The 19,002-nt window shown below is 47.1% G+C and overlaps 1 protein-coding gene across 9 annotated transcripts in view; it reads left to right on the top strand.

Annotated features, from left to right (window-relative positions):
• TBC1D22A (TBC1 domain family member 22A) overlaps positions 1–19,002 on the top strand; it is a 387,661-nt gene that overhangs the window by 11,661 nt on the left and 356,998 nt on the right. For 8 of the 9 annotated variants that reach the window (XM_056797602.1, XM_016425535.2, XM_007502511.2 and 5 more), the window contains exons 2-4: positions 9,479–9,535; positions 10,470–10,819; positions 17,093–17,272. In XM_056797602.1, coding sequence (XP_056653580.1) covers positions 9,479–9,535; positions 10,470–10,819; positions 17,093–17,272 — 587 coding nt within the window. Of the gene's footprint in view, positions 1–9,188; positions 9,208–9,478; positions 9,536–10,469; positions 10,820–17,092; positions 17,273–19,002 lie in introns of those variants that run through there. The other variant, XM_056797604.1, reaches the window with a different exon arrangement.

The raw sequence follows: 19,002 nt of genomic DNA, 5'->3' as shown, positions 1-19,002 counted from the left end.
ATGCCATGTCCCCCTGATCCATTCCTGATGGTTGTCGTCCCAGAACTCTTCTCCCTTTTGTGGCTCAAGTCTGAGAGCTCTATCTGGAATCATGCTTCCACTTCCTTTCCTTCCATTCTTTTTTTAACTTGCTGCAGTCTTGACTTCCAACCCCACCACTCAACCAAGATTTCTCTCTCCAAAATTACCAATGATTCTTTTTTTTTGTTCATTATTTTTTTAAATTTATTAATTAAATTAATTAATTAGAATATTTTCCCATGGTTACAGGATTCATGTTCTTTCCCTCCCCCCTCCTGTAGCCCATGAGCAATTCCAACCAGTGATTCTTTTTTTTTTAATTTTATTTAGTCAATTTATAATATTTTTCCTTGGTTACAAGAGTCATGTTCTTTCCCTCCCCACTCCCCAACCCTTCCCATAGCTGATGTGCAATTCTACTGGGTTTTACATGTGTTCTTGATCAAAACCTATTTCCATATTGTTATGTTTGCACTAGGGTGATCATTTAGAGTCTATATCCCCAATCATATCCCCATCAACCCATGTGATCAAGGACCAACCAGTAATTCTTAATGGACAAACCCACTGGTCTTTTCTCTCTCTCTTCATCTGCTCGACCTCTCTGCAGGGTTGACACTGTTGTTCACCCTCTTTTCCCTGATGCACCCTGCCCTAGGTTTTCAGGACATTCATCTCTTCTGCTTCTCTTACCTGTCTGCTTGTGCCTTCTCAGTCTAGTTCTTCATCTAGGTCAGTGATGGCAAACCTATGGCACATGTGTCAAAGGTGGCGTGCAGGGGTCTCTCTGTGGACATTGGCCTGCACCCCCCCCCCTTTTCCCTCCCCACCAATTTGTTACAGAAAGGCAGAGGGACTCTGGTGGAGGTGCTCCCTTCCTCCTCTCTATTGTGCCTGATGACATTTTTTCACATCTCCTGCCCTTCTGCATAGCAGCCCAGCAGCCCAATTGGAGTGCACAAGAGGGATAAGGTGGGTGGCTCATAGGCAGCAGAGTTAGAGGGGAGCAGAGTACTCAGGCCACACTCCTCCCCCTCTCTATACTCACTGAGAACATTCCTCACTTCACCTGCCCCTCCACCCAGCAGCCCAATGGGAGTGCTTTCTTCCTCCCCTGTTTGGGGTAAGGGGTGGGGTACAGGGTGTGCCCAGCACTCAGTACTGGGTGGAGGTGGGACCAGACACTCTGTCTTTAAAGGGTTTGCCATCACTGATCTAGGTCCTACCCAGTAAATAGAGGTGTTCCATCTAGGCTCCATCTTGGGCCCTCCCCTCCCCCCTCCCCTCTCCCCTTTCTTCCCTTCCCCTCCTTGATACTGTTTCACTTGGTAATCTCATCAGCTCCCATGGATTCCTCTTGTCAATTCACACGATTCTCAGGTTCATTTACCCAGCTCTAAACTTCTCTCCTGATCTCCAGTTTAAAATTTCTACATACCTAAAAGATGTCTTGAGCTAGATATCCTATGAGACATCCTAACCTCAATATGTCCACAATCTGCCTCATTACCTTTCCCTTCAAGCCTTCTGCTGTTCAGAGCACAGCCATCCCCTCAGTCATCCATGACTCAGCCTGGGTATTAGTCTCTATTCCTTCTCTTTCACCCCCTCCCCCTTCCCCCATATCCAGTCTGTTGCCAAGACCAATTGTTTCCCCTTTTGTGATCTCTCCTCTGGCATTGGCACCACCCTGGGATGAAGGTGCAGGCTCTTAGCACTTCACTCTTGGCCTATTGTAGTAGCCTTCTGATTGGTCTCCTTGGTCTCTTCCACTCAAGTTCATCTTCCACTCAGCTGTCATACTGATCTAAAGGAAGTGGCAGTGTCAAAAAGTTGCACGTACAACTCCCTTCTGGTTTTAGGTTAAAATATAACTGCATAACCTACATTGTCAGTCTTCTCTGACACTTGATTCCTGGACATATGCTCTTTGATCTGATGACCCTGAGTTCCTGCATGTTCCACAAAAAAGACCCTTCATCTTCCCACTCTGGGCTTATTGTCTGGAGCACTCTCCCTCCTCATCTCTGCAGGACACCCAGGTCCTCCTGCCCACTAACCATGGGTGTCCCCTAGGACTCTGGTCCCTCTATTATCTTTCTTGGTAATTTTATCAGCTTTCATGAGTTTATCATCTGAATGATATGCCAATGATATGATCTCTACCTACAGGCCCAGTGTCTGCTAAGCTGCAGTCCCAACTTTCCCTTGGACTTTTCCCACTCAACATATCCAAAACAATTAATTCTCTTCTCCCCCCCCCTCCCCCAAACTTCTGAACTTCCCCATTCCTCCAGGGAATCACCACCTGGGCTTCTTCCCCTTTACTTGCTTCCAGAAACTCCCAAACCAGCCCTACAGACCCCTTGAGAGTTTCTGCAACATGACAGCCCCTCTGTTGTCAACCTTCCTTTGCACTGGTGGGACCCCAGATTGGGACTGCTCTGCTCCCCACCTCTTCTTCATCTCCTGTGGTTGTTCACTCAGCTTACATCTCACCTTCTGCAGGAAGCCTTTTCCTTCATGTTAGAGGCTTCTCTCTTGTGATTATCTCTGGTTTGTCCTACCTCCATCTTGTTTGCATGTTGTTGCCTCTGCTAGCCTGGGATCTCCTGGAGGGCAGGGACCCTATTGCTTAGCCTAATGACTGGCACATAGAAGATGTTTAATAAATGCTCTTTGCTTAATTGACCTTAATGACTATACAGTCCAAATTGTATTCATATGGAATCCTTTGTGTAATTTAATGGCTAATAGAGTGCTTTGGGGTTTGTGAAGTGCATTACAAATATTATCTTCACAACATCTAGGGGGATACTATTATTATTCTCATTTTGATGATGAGGAAAGGGCCTCAGAGATGAAAAATGACTTGTTTCTGAGGTGGGATTTGAACTCAGGTCTTGTTGACTCCAGGCCCACTGCTCTGTGTACTATTTCACTAGCCTCTGTGTAAAGACCTTGGAGGAGGGAGAACCCTTCATATCTCAAGATATATGAAAAGTTCTAAGGTTAGGGAGTCCTTCCTCCCTCTTTTCCTCCCTCCTTTCATTCCACCCCCCCTTCCCCTCCACACACACGTTTCCAAGGCAGAAGAACATAAGGGCTAGGCAGTGGGGGTTGAGCTATTTGTCTAGGGTCACACAGCTAGAAAGTATCTGAGGCCAGTCTTAAAACCAAGACCTCCTATCTCTAGGCCTAGCTTTTTATCCACTAAGCCACTTAACTGTTCTGTTAGGGAGCTCTTCTGATTCTAGACTTGGTACTTTATACCCCTTGATCATTCCTAGATTTGCCTTGTTGGTAAAGGACTATTTAGAAAAATGATCACTGGGTTGTGGAGGGATGGAGATGGAGATTAATCCTGTTGTCTGAAGGCCTTGCCTGGAGAGATGGGGTGATTGGTGAGCTGGACACTGCTCAGAAGAGCAGTTCTGTTCTCTAATGGAACATGATTCAGAGTGAGTCCTGGCACAGTGGGCCTGGGATTGGTGGGGGGTGGGAAGAAAAGAGTGTAAGTTCTGTTTTGGCTATGTTGAGTTGGAAAGGTCCAGGAGTCAGCAGGGACTGTATGTGGTAGCTTTGCAGGGACTAGGCCTGGATATAGAGATTTGGGTATCATCAGCATTGAGATGAGAAATGAACCCATAGGAACTGATGAGGTCACCAAGGGACATAGTAGAGGAACCAGAGCCCTGGGAGATACCCATGTCTGGTGGGCAGAACCGGTATGAAGAACCAGCAAGGATATGGAGGAGGGCTTGGACAAAGAGGAGAATCAGGAGAGAACGGTGTCATGAAGACCAGGAGTAGAGATGTCCTGGAGGAGAAGGATTATCAGTAGGATCAGATGCTTCAGAGTAGTTGAGAAGGATGAAGGCTGAGAAAAGGCCATTCAGTTTGACTGTGGATCTCTGGTGACTTTGGAGGGAGCAGTTTGAATAGAAGGATGAACTTGGATGCTGAGGGAAAGGAGGGAGAGGAATATTCTGAGAATAAGCAGATTTCCCAAGGAGTTTAACTGAGATGGGAAGAGAGACACAGGTCTATATATAGCTAGGGAGATTGTGGGTAAAATGGGCTGCTTAAAGGTAGAGGAGGCATGGAAGTATTTGTAGGCAGCAGAGAAGAAGCTGGTAGACAGAATCTGATAAGAGAGAGGACAGTGGGGCCAGTTTGCTGAAGAAGGTGGGAGGGAGTAGGATTAAGAGTGTGAGGAGAGGGATTTGCCTTGGCAAAGAGAAGGGCCACTTCAGGTGAGCCAGGTGTGAAGTTGCCTAAGTGATGGGAAATGAGAAAGATCTTGGCAAATGGGCCATTTTTTAGGTGAACTGTGACAGTCATCTGCCAGCCAATGTGATGGCAGTCTTGGACAAGAGAGGAAGATCTGGGACAGCCATTATGAAGAGTGGGATTAGGAGCCAATTTAAGGCGGAGAAGGATGTTTGCTCCTGATCTAGAAGCTCTTTGGAAGGCAAAGTAACCTTGAAATGCCTAGGAGACTATAGGTCCTAGAATCCTGGTCCCTTCTGAATGGGCCTGGCCCCATCTTGTTTCTCTTTGTGTCTTGAAGAGGCTGTTTGGATTGAGTACTTAGTTCTTCTGGGATTGTTCCTGCTTGAGGCAAGCCCCTGTGGAGATTTGGAGTTTGATGTTTGTGTTTGTATCACCAGCACCATGGACAGAGTCATCCCCCAACCCCCACTCCCCAATAAAGGCTTGTTGCTTGGAATGCAGGGATCTCACAGGCATCATATTTCCTTTCTCCTTTGCCTCCTCACATTCTATCTTGTGTTGTGCTTATCTAGGTAAGTCATATCCTTGAAGGCAGTTACTGGGTAATTGTTCCTGGGTAATGGGATCCTCTCCATGGTGCATAGGGTTTGGCACAGAGGTGGCATTTAATACAGCGTGGGCCAGATTTTGACCTAAACTTGAGGCCAGAGTTGGCCTTGCTTTACCAGGGCCAAAGGGAATTGAGTGTCATTTCCCATTCCCAGGAATAAGGCCTTTGATCTCAGGCTTCCTTCACCAACCAGTCAAACTGCTTCTCTTAGGCTTCACCAGTGACTCATTTTGCTGGCTGAAGGTATAAAGGGGGGATACCAGTAGATCTTTTTTATTTTTATTTTTTAATTTTTATCCTGGTGCCTGTTTCCAGGCTTCTACTGCCTGAGAGCCAGCTTTAACCTTTGTTCTTGCTCCCCCCCTTCTTCTTCTTTTTGAGAACATTTCCTGACTATTGAAGATTCCCACAGAAATTCTACCCAAAATTCCTGAGGGTTTCAAAAGTAAATAGGGTATTTGCTCCCTTGGGCTCAGCAGGGGCAGGTTTAATCTCTGTGAAGACCTGTCAGCATCTCCATGGTCTCACCTCCTACTCACTGTCAGCTGGCATTCATTAAGCCCTTTAGTGCCAGGGTCAGACACTGCTGGGCCCTAGGGATAGAAACCCCCTTCAATCTAACTTTCTTTGTCCTGGTGAATGAGGGAGGGAGCATATAGGGCATCATCAGAGGAATTCAGATCTGGAGCTCATTGGATCCTGTGCCCTTTTGTTCCCTTTTATAGTGGGAGCCTAGAGTCTAGAAGCCTAGAATATCAGAGTCAGAAAGATTTTCAAGTATCCTCGTTTCCCCTGTCTCCTTGTGCAAATGAGGAGACTGAGAGCTGTGAGTTCCTAGGCTTTAAGTCATAGGGCCCCAGACCACTTTGTAAATCAAGTCTCTGGTTTTCCCAAAGGGCTTGCCAGTCAGATATGGTTGTGTGTTCATTTTGCAGTACTTTCTGATTGGTTCCCTGCTTCAGTCTCTCCCCACTGTCTATCCTCTGGATCACTCCCCTCCTCTGTAACCTCTAGTGGCTCCTCCAGGATCAAATAGCTGCACTTTCACTTGAAGTTCTTTGTTGCTTGGCCCCTTCCTACCTTTCCCATCTGCCCTCCACATTCTCCCTAATCAATGACACTGGACTCTTTGCTGTTTCTTGTACCCAATACTCCTAGCCTACTGTCTTTTTCCTGGTTGTCCCTGATGCCTGGAATTCTCTCCTCCTTCCTCTACCTCTGAGTTTCCTTAAAGATGAAGCTCAAATCCTATCTTGAATAGGGAGCCTTCCCTAGGCCTCCTAATTGGTAGGACTATTAGGACCTTGCCATGGAAAGATGATCTTTGTCTCCGGTCTTTATCTTGTATGCACATAGTTGTTTGGGGAAGGGACTTTGGATTTTAGACTTTCTTGTTTCCTCAGGGCTGAACCTGGCCCATCATAAGTAAGTATTGCTTGTAGGATCATAGAGACCCCAGAAATCATCTGTCCCAAGCCTTTCTTTTACTAGGGAGGAATTTCTCTGACTTTAACTGGGGAGCTAGGGCTCAGACAAGTGAGCTCATCTGGGTGGAAATTGGGAGAACTTGAATGGTCCTTGTCCTTCCACTCCAGATCTGCCTCCTTTCCTATGACTGTATCTACTCTGTTTCATCTGTTTCATCAGATGCTGTGGCTTACTTGTATCTGCTTGTATCTGCTTCCCAGTGCTTTTTAGGTTCTAATTGGGAGTAGGGTGATTGACATTCAACTGCTTTCCATCTTCATTCCAGCCAGACAGCAAAAAAAAAAAAAAGACATTTTGCTGTTCTAGTTCTCCTGACTGTAAATCTATTTCATTCAAATGATGAGCTGCTGACCCTTACCTAAGTCCTTGCCAGCTTTGGCCTCAGAGGGCACAGAAAACCAGGGAATGGAGATGGAAGTGGCTGAGGAACTGTGGTACTTCCCTACATTCCTCCAGATCATTTTCTGTTTTGGTTTTTAAAACAGTCTTAGCCTTGTCGACTGAGGGCCTCCAAATTAGCTTAGTCTCAGTTCTTGGGAAAATCCCTTGTGGAGGTTATGTTCTGGTGTGAGTGGACAGGATGAGGACCCTCCCAGCTCCCAGATTCTGCCTATTTCCTTTGTTAATCTAGTTTATTGATCAGCCAGCTAAGCAATTATGGGGTGGCTAGAGGCTCTGGATAAGAAAGGTAAAAACAGGCCTTGCCCTCAAGGAATGTATTGTCTAATGCCGATGTGAAAGAAGGTAATCTAGGGAGGGAGAAAGGCCCTAGTGAGGGGCAGCCACTTTTGGGCTTGGCTGAAGGGAGGAGTTGAGTTGAATCTTGAAGGAAGTGAGGGAAACCAAGAGGTGAAGGGGAGGGGTCCACCAGGGCCAAAGGTAGGGAAATGCTCCATGTTGGCTTAAGTCTAAGATGAGCCACGATGAGAAAAGATGAGAAGAGGGCCATTTGAAGAGAATGTCTGCTCCCAGCTGGTTGCCATTTCATCCTAGTCTTCAGCAAGGAAGAGACTTGCCAGCCCATTAGAGGTATGGACAGGGCAAGAAGAAGTGATGGGCGGAGTTCTTTCTGCCCCCTAGTATTTGAATTGGGGCACAAGCCCTCACTGCAGTGGGTGAACCCTAAAGTTCTCCCCTTTGGCCAAGATAAGCACAAATTTGGCTGTTTTTGGTGGGGAAGGAGGGAAGCTGCCACTTCTCTTGTTTTGAGATGATTTCCAACTTGCTTCCTACTTCCTGTGAGACTTTAGGAACAGAGATGAATGCTTCTGTGCTAATTAGGGAGTCTGGGCATTTTTCTTATTTAAGTGCTGTCTCAGTTTCATTGAAGGCTTTAATGCCTTTGTAAAATTTTTGTCCAGTGGTAGACATTGTTTTTGTTTTATTTTTTAGGAGTTAACCTCTGCCTTCTTTTAATTTTCTGGCCTAGAGTCAGTTGGCAATTGGAGATAGCAGAACAGTAGACAAAGGGACTTTGAAGAAGACTTAAGAGTGAGTTATCTCTGTGTTCCTTTATAAAAAGACGAGGGATACTAGAAATGATTGAATTGATTATTTTTTAAATGACTTAGAATTTGGAAGGCTACAGTGCCATTTAATTTGCATATCTAATAATTTAGCTATATTGTAGTGCAGAGAAATAAGGGATGTGTGGGGAAGCCCAGCTCTTGGTTCCTGCAGGTTTGGGTCATCAGGAAGTGTGGCAGCATCTGGGATGTTAGATGCAGTTCTGGTTACCATTTTGTTGGAGACATGTTGACCAAGTTGAGTAGGGACTAGAGAGAAGTGAACAAGAAAAAAATGGCACTGTTTGGGGAGATAACATTGGAGGAAATGGAACTGTTTTTCTTGGAGAGACTGGACAGTCATTAAGATTGTCCCTGTGGCCTCTTAGGTGAGGGCTGCTAGGAAGAATGCTCAAATACAGGCTGGAGCATGACCATCCCAGTGACTTCTCTTTCCCATCCTCCTTCTCCTGGACCTCACTGCTGCCCTCATCATACTTTCCTGTGGCCTTCTCTCTTGGTATGTCCCTTCTACCTCTTGAAGGGGCTGATGTCTGGTTCCCTTAAGGGGTGCCCCTTCTCCCTACCATTCTCTTGATAGTTCTTGGTCTTCTGTTCTTCTGAAGCCTTTTGTACTGTTGTGTAGAGAAGGAGCCAGCGGATAAGGTGAGGAGAGGCTGCAAAGGTAGATGGCAGAATGGGCAGGCTCTTTGAGGAAAGGGACTGGAACTAAAGGCACATTAGTATTGGTGAGGAGAGAGACTGCTTCTTCCTTTGAAACCTGAGATAGCTGATGAAACTGAGATAATTTGAAGTACATAGTTGGAAAGAGGAGGGAGCCATGAATGGCCTTGATCTTTTTTCAGGGAAGTATTTGGTAAAATTCTCAACTATGCTGGGGTAAGGCTATGCCATAATGAATTTTAGGAGAGAAGAAAAAGTTTGGAATGATCCCTGGAACGTACATTGGTTGGATGGACGGGGGAAGAAAAGAACTAGTGTAGAGTTGCCCAAAATATCTACAAAAAGAGAGGCTGGGGGATCACTGGTCCAGCATCCCAGTATCATAGCCTTAGAGCTGAATGAGACCTGAAGGGCCATCACATCCATCCTCTTTTATTCCAGAAACTGAGGCTGAGAGAACTTAAGTATTAAGAGGAGATTTCTGTTCAGGTCTGGTCTGAAGGGAGATCTAGCTTGGAGATTTTGGGAAATGAGCTCTGTGTTTCAGTTTAACTATTTAATGTTCATTTACTATAGGAAATGTACCATGGGCTCAATGTTCTGCACTCATCCTGTGGATGCCATCTTGAATGTTTGAACTTCTGTCCTTGCATACATTTATTGGTAAGGGGTAGAGCTGGCAGCAGCACTCTTGATACTGTCAGTTTCCATTTCATTTTTCAGTCGTTGTACAGGTAGAGAATCTCTTGGCTTGTGTTTTGTCATTCTTCCTTTTTTCGTCTTTTTGCCAGGCCATTCTAATAGCCCTGCATAACTGGCAGTGGAGGGTTTTTTGGGCCCTATAGAACAGCTAATATTATTTTTTCTTCATTTAAGAAGTAGGACAAAGGGTTAAGTCAGAGCTTAATTTCTTTTTCTTTTTCTTTTCAAATAGTATCCAGCATGTGTATGGAGCCCAGCATCCTCCTTTTGACCCATTAGTACATGGCACGTAAGTTAAATGTCACCTCTAAAATTCTTGTCTTTTGAGTATTTGTTTGGAGAGGGTAATGGGGCCATACCAGCCTGGAAAGGATGCTAAAGAGTGAGCCCAAGGACTGGGTTTAGGGGAGGCAAGTAGAGGGCATAGGGCCATCTCCCATGCTGAAGGGGATGGGACATACAAAGGCCAAGAGGCGAGAGTTTGGTCCATTATTCCCCCAAACTTTGAGCATTTTTTCCTTTAGCCATGCTTAACTCTCAGTGATTCAGGGACTGTTGATTTGATTGGTGACCACGTAGTGGAATCCTTGGGTCCCTTCCCTTCCCTTCCCTTTTGCTGTGCTCTTGTGTGATAGTGACTCCCTTTGAAAACTGGAAGAGAGGATCTAGAAGCCATGTAAAAGAGAAACCCGATTCCGTTCTCAACCTGTTCCATGGTAAAGGGCCAGTCCTTTGGGCTGTTAGGATTTAGAGGTCCTTTTGTACCCAATTATAAAGCTGAAACCAAGAGATCCTGAGCTCTGATACAGTGGGATCCATGCTACCGCATTTCCCTCCCTTGATTAACTTTGACAAAAGTCTGGGATGGGAGAAGGAGTTTGAAGCTAGTTGCCAAAATTTGGAAATGATTGGAGTGTTCTACTTAAGCCAGCTATCTCTGGGTTCTTTTATAAATCTCCTTAGGGTTAGCTCAGCAACTCTCCCTTAGAATTCTCTTTCCTCCCTCCCCAGGGCTTCATTTGCACATGTAGGCTAAAGATCTTTTTCCTTGTCATTTTTGTGTTGTGATGGACTGAGGTTTGAAAAAGTGTGTGTGTGTGTGTGTGTGTCTGTCTGTCTGTCTGTCTGTCTGTCTGTCTGTATTTCTGCCTCCTGGCTGCCCTATTCTCTCTTTTTGGGTGTGACTCCTGGAAAACTTATAAGTAAAAGCATTTTGTTTCTAGGTTGATTAAGACGGTCCCCAAGACACCAACCACCCCAGTGAAGCCCAAGAGAGTCAGCACTTTCCAGGAATTTGAGAGCAACACAAGCGATGCCTGGGATGTGGGGGAAGACGACGATGAACTTCTGGCCATGGCGGCTGAGAGCCTGAACACCGAGGTGGTTATGGAGACGGCCAACCAGGTTATTCAGAACCACAGCCGTCGCTGCCAAGAACAGCCCAGGCTGCCTGAGGGGCATGTCTGTGGTGACAGCGAGCAGGCCGAGCATTTCTGTGACCTCCCCTTGGGGACAGGCAGTGATGGCAGACTAGTAAAGTCTGTCAGCGAGAGTCACACATCCCATCCTGCAGGTAATTGGCTGCACAGACTGCAGGGGCATCCCTTTCAAGGCTTGGGACATAACCTGGGCCTCTAGTTAGGGGAAATGATGGTGGTTGGCAAGGGTGGAGATCAGGAGTGCAGTTCCTAGAAGCAGTCTCTCTCCTCTGTGTTCCTGTTAAGGCCTCCTCTTTGGGCATGGGCCTTGCTGTCTGAGCTTTGTGGGGATGGCAGTGAGGGATTGAGGCACAGAAATCCTTGGCACACACTTTCTTCCTTTTCCTTTTATCCCTTTTTCCATTTTGCCCTCTTCCTTCCTCTCATGCTGTTTCCTTTTCTTCCTCCCTTTTTTCCTGTTTCTCTCAAGTACCAGAAAGCTGTGTTGAGCAGTGATAACTGAGGGTTCTAGCCAGGCAGGCAGCTGCTTTCACTGGCTCTGTAGGGTTATTTGGCCCCTCTGCCCACCTAGGGAGAGATCCTAGATCCTCTGAGTCCAAATGAGTATTCCTGCATGCTTCCCTCTACACGAGTATTTGGGACCAGGAGCACTGTGAGGCTCTGCTCAAAGCCTCCCTCATGGTATTCCCCTTTGGGATATCTGACGGCCTTGCTAGCAGGTTGTTCATGGTTCTCAGGTTAAATCTGTGGTCAAGTTTTCAAATACTTGAGTTCGTGTGAGGTGAGGCAGCTTTGGCTTTTTCTTGTGAATTTGGTATTCGCCAGTTCCTTGGATTGTGTGCCTTGTACACTGTCTTTTTGGGCATCATCATCAGAGAAGAGATATGCTGGCCCTTCTCACAGGCCAGTATCACAGAGATTGAAACCCAGCAGAGCTCTGGAGGCTGGTGGGCAGAGCGGCCATGTGCCCAGGGGGCTGGGTGTTGGAGTCAGAGCAGTCCTGCCTACAGTGCTGTGAACAGTGTCCAGGAGGTCTGACCTGCATGAAGTCTGGAGGCTTTGTGAGTCTGGGTTTCCAGCATGGACAATAACTACATCAGTTCTTGAGGAGGTTGTGGGTGGCCAGTAGAGAGATCCCTAGGCTGGGAACTCAGGGTCCTGCTCTGCTGGTTTCTCTGCTCTAATCCATAGTGGGTACCTTGATTGTTGTGACCTCCCTGAAGTTTAGAAAGGTGGCCTCGAAGGACCCTTCAGACCCTGATGTTCAGCCATTGCATTCCCAGAGCCTTTGCATGGGCCCAGTGGGAAGCTGTCAACTGGATTTGCATTTTGACTGGTTGGGCCAGTAAGCTTTTTTATCTTGTTCTGTAGAAAACAAAATGTGGAAGCCAAGTAAAGCTGGTGGGATCGAGAGAGTCTGCTCATATATGAGGCCAGAGCCACTTGTGGGGGCTCTTGGGGAGGCCAGCAGGCAGTTAGCAAATGCCCCCCTTGGAAGTCTACTGGGATGAATCTGTTTCCATGACAATAGCAACATTGGGGGAGTACTTGCTGAGGGCCAAGCAACACACTGAGTTGAAAAGGGAGAGGCTGACTTGAGCTTGGTCTGTTCTTGTCTCAGTAATGAGCTCCCTCCCTCTGAGCCTGGTCAGCTGCTCCTCTAGTCTTGCTAGTCTTAGCCTCCCTCAGGCACCAGCCTCCCAGCCATCCTCCCAGCTGCTTTGACTTGGTCATTCCCCCACTCGGCCCTCTCTGTGGTTCCCTATTACCGTAAGTTCTGTTTGGTATTAAAAGTTCTTTCTGGCCTGACCGTAACCTGTCTTCCTGGCCTTCTTCCACATTTTTCCCTTTCCTTGAATTCTGCTGTTCGTACCTGTTCACCCTCTTGCTGTGGTACTCCCAGGCCCTTCCATCTCCCATCTCCCTGCCTTAGCACTGGCTCTTCTTCATACTTGATCTTCTCTCTCCTTTTGGTCCTTTGCCTGGCAGACTCTGGTTTCCTCCAAGGCCCAGCTCACATGCCACTTGTGACAGGAAGCCTTTGCCCAGCTGCTTGCATCCTCCCTCCATCTTCCCTTGTTGACATTCATGTTTTTTTCTTCTCCCCTCTTAGAATTCTCCTCCTTGCTTCAGTTTTTGAAACCCCTGATCACAATCTTCTCTTCGATCGACCATCTCTTCTCTGGGACGTCCTTTTCCTCTCTCTCTTTCTTAGTTTCTTTCGTGAGATCTTTGTCCATGTAGTACCCTCTAACTGTGGGTGTCCCTTAAGAATCTGTCCTGGGCCCTTTTCTCCCTCTGTACTCATCAGCTCCCATGGATTTAATGACCACAACTCTCAAATTTACTTTTTTTAGCCCTTAGATTTTTAAATTAATATCTAAAATATTCCAAGTATTATATTGAATAAGATTTAAAAATAACTAAAATAAAAAGCTAGAGTAAAAAGGGTGCTAACTCAACCATGGTTGGGAAAGAAGAAGAGAGTGAGGGAGGAATTACTGCCAACTATATGCAAAATGTGACCCCGAAATGTGGTGGAGAGAGGGAAGGAATTCTGGGAAATACTAAAGGAATTCTGAGGAACATAGTTCAAAGTTACAAAATTTCCACTTATATAGCCCCAATGTCTCCCCTGACAATTTTCATATCTCTGAATGCCTGTTGGACATCTCAAATGGCATGTGTCTGAAATGGAACTCATTCTCTTTTCTCCCAAACTGTCTCCTTCCTACTTTCCCTGTTATTCTTCAGGGCTATATCTTCCTCCTGGTCACCAAGTCTCACAATGTAGGTCTGTTGACATCAGTTTTTTGGCATCTCTCTGACAACCCCGCCCCCCCTCCATCTAGGCCCTCATCCATTCTTGCCTGGACCATGGACTATTCTGGGGGTGGGGGGCTGCCCCGAATTTCTCCCCAGAACTCTCCAGGTTCCTCCATTTAGTTGTCCAATTGCTTTCCCTTAGGTGTAGCTCTGACCCTATTGCCCCCCTCCCATTCATTATACTTTAGTGATTCCTGCCATCTACAGGATCCAATATCAAGTCCTCAGTTTTGTGTTCAAAGGCCTTCTCCTTTTGTAGGCCTCTTACATCTTATATTCTGACACTAGCCTCCTGCTGTTCTATGAAGAAGACAGCTCATTTCTCACATCAAGAAAATGCTTGTCTTAAAGTGAGAGTTGTGGTGTCCTGGGGTCCCCCACTGATGTGACCGCCAGAGCTGTACGGGGACAAAACAAGAAAGGGAGGGACATTGTAATCAGTTGAGACTGAGGAAAGCCACATACCTTTCTGGCTGGGTTACAGGAAGTAGAGGGGGACTCTCTCTTTTCTCATCATTTTCCTTTTGGTGCAGAATTAACATGTATTGCCTGAATGCAGAGAGTCTTGGTGGAAGAGAAAAGGATCACCAATATTCTCACTTTATGTTCCTCCTGTCTCCACTCCCATCCTTTCCCTGACCCCAGCCCTAAGGCAGCACCCTGGGCTAAGGCAGGATTGGGGAGAGCTCTCTTCCCTCTGCCCTCTGGCCAGGGAGCAAGCCTGCCTTGGGGTGGTTGGGAGGGGGTATGAGGCAGGTGCCTTGAACCCTGTTTTCCTTCCTTCCTCTGCAGGTTTAAGTGGGGCACAGTCTGCCCAGGGGCCAGAGGAACCTCACTCATCAACAGCCTCAGGGTTTTTGTCATTGGGTTTTTTCAGTCTGTATTTTGAATCTAATGAGTTCAGTTTGTGGGAAGGAGCAGCCACTGGAGTGATTTTCATTCCTAACAGACTGACAGCATGCTGTCAGCAATAGATGGATGTCAGCATGTTCAGCAAAGTCTCTTGTTGGCCCCATCACTTGTCTGGGTGTCATTTTTTTCACTGGAAACTTAATTTTTGTTTTAAGAAAATGAGGTGAAATGCAACGTTGTGGTTTCAGACTTAGAATGTTCTAGAATTGTTGAGGTGGCTGATTTTAGTGGATGGGTGGGCAGGAAGTCTGATGGAGTGGCAGAGGGCAGGGCTGGGGACAGGAAAGAGGGTCAAGTTCTGATTCTCACTTTGTAAACCTAGTAAATTAGTAAAGGGGCATGAACTTGGGAGCCTTGCCCTCTCAGGCCCCCAAAGTCAGCCTGTTCTCTGGTGGCCTCACAGCTTGGGAAGGGCATTGGGCTGTGTCTCAGGGCATAGAGGTTTAAATCTCCTCTTCCTCTTTCCTGCTGAATGACCTGGCATCTCCTGGCCTTGATTGGAGCTTCATTTACCTTATTTAAATTTTTTTTCAATTTTTTATAAGCCCTTACCCTTTGCCTTAGAATTGATACTAAGTATTGGTTCCAAGGCAGAAGAGCCATAAAGGCTAGGCAGTGGGGATTAAGTGCCTTTCCAAGGGTCACCCAGCTAGGAAGTATTTGAGACCTACCATCTCCTGGCCTAGTGCTCTATCCCCCAAGGTTTCCAGTGCCCCCTGGTTACCTTGTTCTTAAGTTGAGGTAAATGGACTTGATGAAGGCGAACCCTCCTGGCCCTGCTTTCTGTGAGCCTGCACTCCCTCATGGGACTGCAGAGATGGCCTACTTCTGTGGCACCAGCTCTGGAGTGAGGGCTTCTAGGTCCATCTCCTGCCTTGGATGCTTGGTCCTGTTATGGATTGGAGCAATTCCCTGCTCTTCCCTGGGCCCTAGACTTCTCTGTGGAATGAGCAGGTTGACCTGGGGGCCTTCTGCTAAGATATACATCATCCAGAAAGAAGGGGTATGGTTCTTCTGTGCTATTTAGGCCTTCCTGGTGTCTCCCTTTTGAATGGTTGGCTCTATGTGGCTTCTGGGCTTCTTTCCTTTCCATACCTGTGGGAATTGGCTCTGGAATACGATGGAAATGTTTGAGTGGGAGGGTCTGAGGAGACCTCCCAGGGTCTTTTTCCTGTGACCCCAGTATCCTTGAAAGGGCTCCTGAGAAGCAGCTTCCACCATGACTGGGAGTTCCTGTGGCTAGCCCCTGCATTGTTGCATGTGTTAGAGGGTCAGGGTGCACTTTCTGACATGGGGCAGAAATATGCCTGCCTGCCTGCCAGGTGCACTTGCTTGCTGTCTTCTCAGGCTCTTCCTTGTGTATGGCAACCCTTTGTGAAGCCTCTAGGCACAGATGGTCTTCCTTGGGCTCCCTTCAGCCTTTTCTTCTCTGTTAGCTTTTCTGCACTATCTTCCTCTGTACTGTACACAATGGGACTTCAGGGTCTCTGCTTCTCCTTGGTGGGGTTCCTGGGAAAACATAGTGCTCTGACTGTGCCCTGACCCAGGCAGTGTTGGGGAGATTCATGCTAGCCCACCAGCACCTACTGAGCATCACACCTTTGTGCAGAATATGCCACATTTATCCCTGTCAAATCTGAGAGTTGGAAGGAGCCATGTAGGTGCCCTAGTGCTGTGGCTCTTAGCCTCATGGACTCTTTGGCAATCTGGTCAAGTGGACCCTTCTCAGAAATGAGTTTTAAGCAATTGAAGGAAATGCCAAATTTTCATTAAAAGTCAGTGAAAATAAAGCTGTAATTTTTAAAATTCATGTTCATTGACACTGAAATCTGCCCACAGACCCTAGTTTATATTGCAATTTCAGCCAACCATCTCATTTTAGAGATGAGAAGTTAAATTACGTACCCAATGTCACACAGTCAGTAGCAAGGCTGGGACTTGACCTCAGATCCCCCGACTCCTGGGGCAGGAGAAACCTCTACCCATTGGTTTAGTACTGTGTTGGTGAACCTATGGCATGTGTGCTGGAGTGTGCTACTCCCCTCCCCCTCCGGACGCATGCCTGAGGACATTTCTTATGTGACCTACCCCTTTGCCTAGCAGCCCAGTGGGAGTGCCTCCTCTCTCCCCTGTAAGGTGGGGGTTCACATGTAGCATGAGGATACAGTTTGGGCACTTGGTCTCTAAAAGGTTAGCCATCACTGCTTTAGTAGAAACTCATATATGGAAACAGTTCTTGCTGGGGACCTGGCACCACCTGCCAGGTCGGGTGGTCATGATACCTTCACCTTCAATTTGGTGCTGACAGGGTTGGGCATTTGGACCAAGACCAGCTCCCCTCAGATGGCCTGGCCACCCTGACAGCTTGGTGGGCTCTGGGGAGGCTCTAAGGGTCCCATGCATTTTCCATTCCCAGAATGCCCTCTGTATGCATTTCCATGTACCTCTTCACAGCCTGGGGAAGGGGAGAAGGGTTTTTTCTGGGTGTGGTGCAGCTGGACAGTGCTATCTGTGCTTCTTGAAATTACCTTCTACTTCCTCTTTAGAAATGCAGAGAGAATCTGTATGTGGGAGAGGACTCTAAAATTATGGGGCTGGGGGATGTATTTGCTGACCTCACAGCAAGCAGGGGCTGGACTGATTGGCTCTTTTTCATTTTCCTCTTGCAGATATCCTCAGTGACGCAGCCCCTTTGCAGCGATCCCAGTCTCTCCCTTATGCCTCCACAGCTCCTTTAGCTTATGGATCAGATGAAAAGAATGCCCTTGGCCCACCAGCCTTGACAGAGAGGGAAGCCTATCGACTGGAGAAATTCAGACAACTTCTGGCAGGGCCCAACACAGATCTTGGTAAGTCCTCATTTGCTGCGGGGCTCCCTGTTGGGGTCTTCCTTCTTTGGGGCTGTCTCCATGTCCAGGGCACAAAGAAGAATCTTCAGTATTTCTTGCAGCTTTGCCTGTTCGGTGCAGTCCTGGCCTGAGCCCTCAAATGGAGCTCCCAGGTTTCTACTACCTAACTTTGATCTAAGACTGTCTTTTTTGCCGGCATTCGCCACACCTTCACTCTGACCCCTCCCAATTTGCTTTCTCTCTCTCAGGATCTTGTGGCATCCTTGGAGCTGGCTTTGCTTGTGTTAGTCCAGCAGTGACTCCTGGCTGAGGTGCCATATTCCTTTTGGGTAGATGCATTGCATAGTCCATCTTGATGGCTGTTTTTCCCAGTATCACTAGTTCAGCCTTTTTTCTTGGCTTGTGGAAGGGAGTCCAGAGTCAGAGGACAGGCTGTCAGCACAGGGTTTCGATTACTGAGCATTATGTGGAGGTAGAAAAACCAGGTTAGGTCTTTGCAGTGTGACCATCCTAGCCTAAAGGCCAAGAGATGTGGCTTCTGCTCCCTAGGTTGGCCATGTGTCCCCCAGTGGCTGTGCTGGGCTTTTTAGGGATTCCAATCCTGGTTCAGGTTCTGTCTCTAGAGACACACTTTTCCTGGGACCCAATTACACACTCTTACTTTTATATTTCTGCTTCCTAACTGATTGTGATGCCTTCAGTGTTTCCTCTTTCTGGTTTGTCCTCTCATGGCTGCCCATATTGATTGCCTGGTGTATAGGTTGGCCCAAGTCACTGCATTCTTCAGAAGCATTCTATGGCTTACTGGTACCGATAAGACAAATGAAGCCTCTGGTATTTAAGGTCCTTCCTGACCTGATTCTTGCCTTTTTTTCTTCTCCTTTATTCCAATGAAAGCAGACTTCAAGGCCTTGGCTGGCCTTGGCCCACTTTTCCCCTTTTGCATCTGACCTCTTCCCCTGCTTCCGTCACTTACTCAGGTTCTTTTCTTATTTTGAGGCTCTGCTGAGTGGCTTTATCCAAGAAGCCTCCCCCACTGGCCCAGGGTCCTTTGGGCCTTCCTTTGCCCAATTATTCCCAAACTGCTTGCTTTTTCCTGGGTTTCTTTTCTCTCTGTCTCCCTTCTAACCTCCTGGGGATTGAATAAATAGTTGAGTGAATGCTCTCTCCTGGCCTAAGGGCAGCTTTGGGTGGGTGGGGGAATCCTTGGGCCAGTCCAAGACTTCATCTCTTTGGTTCTTGTCTCTCTGCTAATCAGAAACTTATCCTACGGGCTCTAGCAGCTGGAGGAAAAGAAGGGGCTCTCTATTCACTTTCTCATATATTAGCTTTAGTTCTACCCATCAGATACTGATTAAGTGCCTCTTGTATACCAGGCCCCTGGGCCATGGAATCCCACTGTGGACCCAGCTGGAACTTCTGTAACTGTTTTCTTTAGACGAGGGAGGGGGTGCTGGGTGCCCTTTGGCATACCTGGCCCTTCTTCCTTTTGATCTTAACCACAACCTTTACTGGCAGCTACAGTGCCATAGTGCTCAGAACACTGGGCCTGGAGTCTGGAAGATCTGAGTTCAAATCCCTCCTCAGACATTTACTGTCTCTGTGATCTTGGGAAAGTCACTTTAGCTTCTTTATCTCTGCCTATCTCAGTTTCCTCCGCTGTAAAATGAAAATAACAATGGCACCTGGCTCCCAGGGTGTTTGTGTGTGTGTTTGGCAAGACCTAGTAA

The sequence above is a fragment of the Monodelphis domestica genome, chromosome 5 (assembly GCF_027887165.1).
Source record: "Monodelphis domestica isolate mMonDom1 chromosome 5, mMonDom1.pri, whole genome shotgun sequence".
In the NCBI taxonomy this organism is placed as follows: domain Eukaryota; kingdom Metazoa; phylum Chordata; class Mammalia; order Didelphimorphia; family Didelphidae; genus Monodelphis; species Monodelphis domestica.
This window is presented reverse-complemented; position numbering and strand designations above follow the sequence as displayed.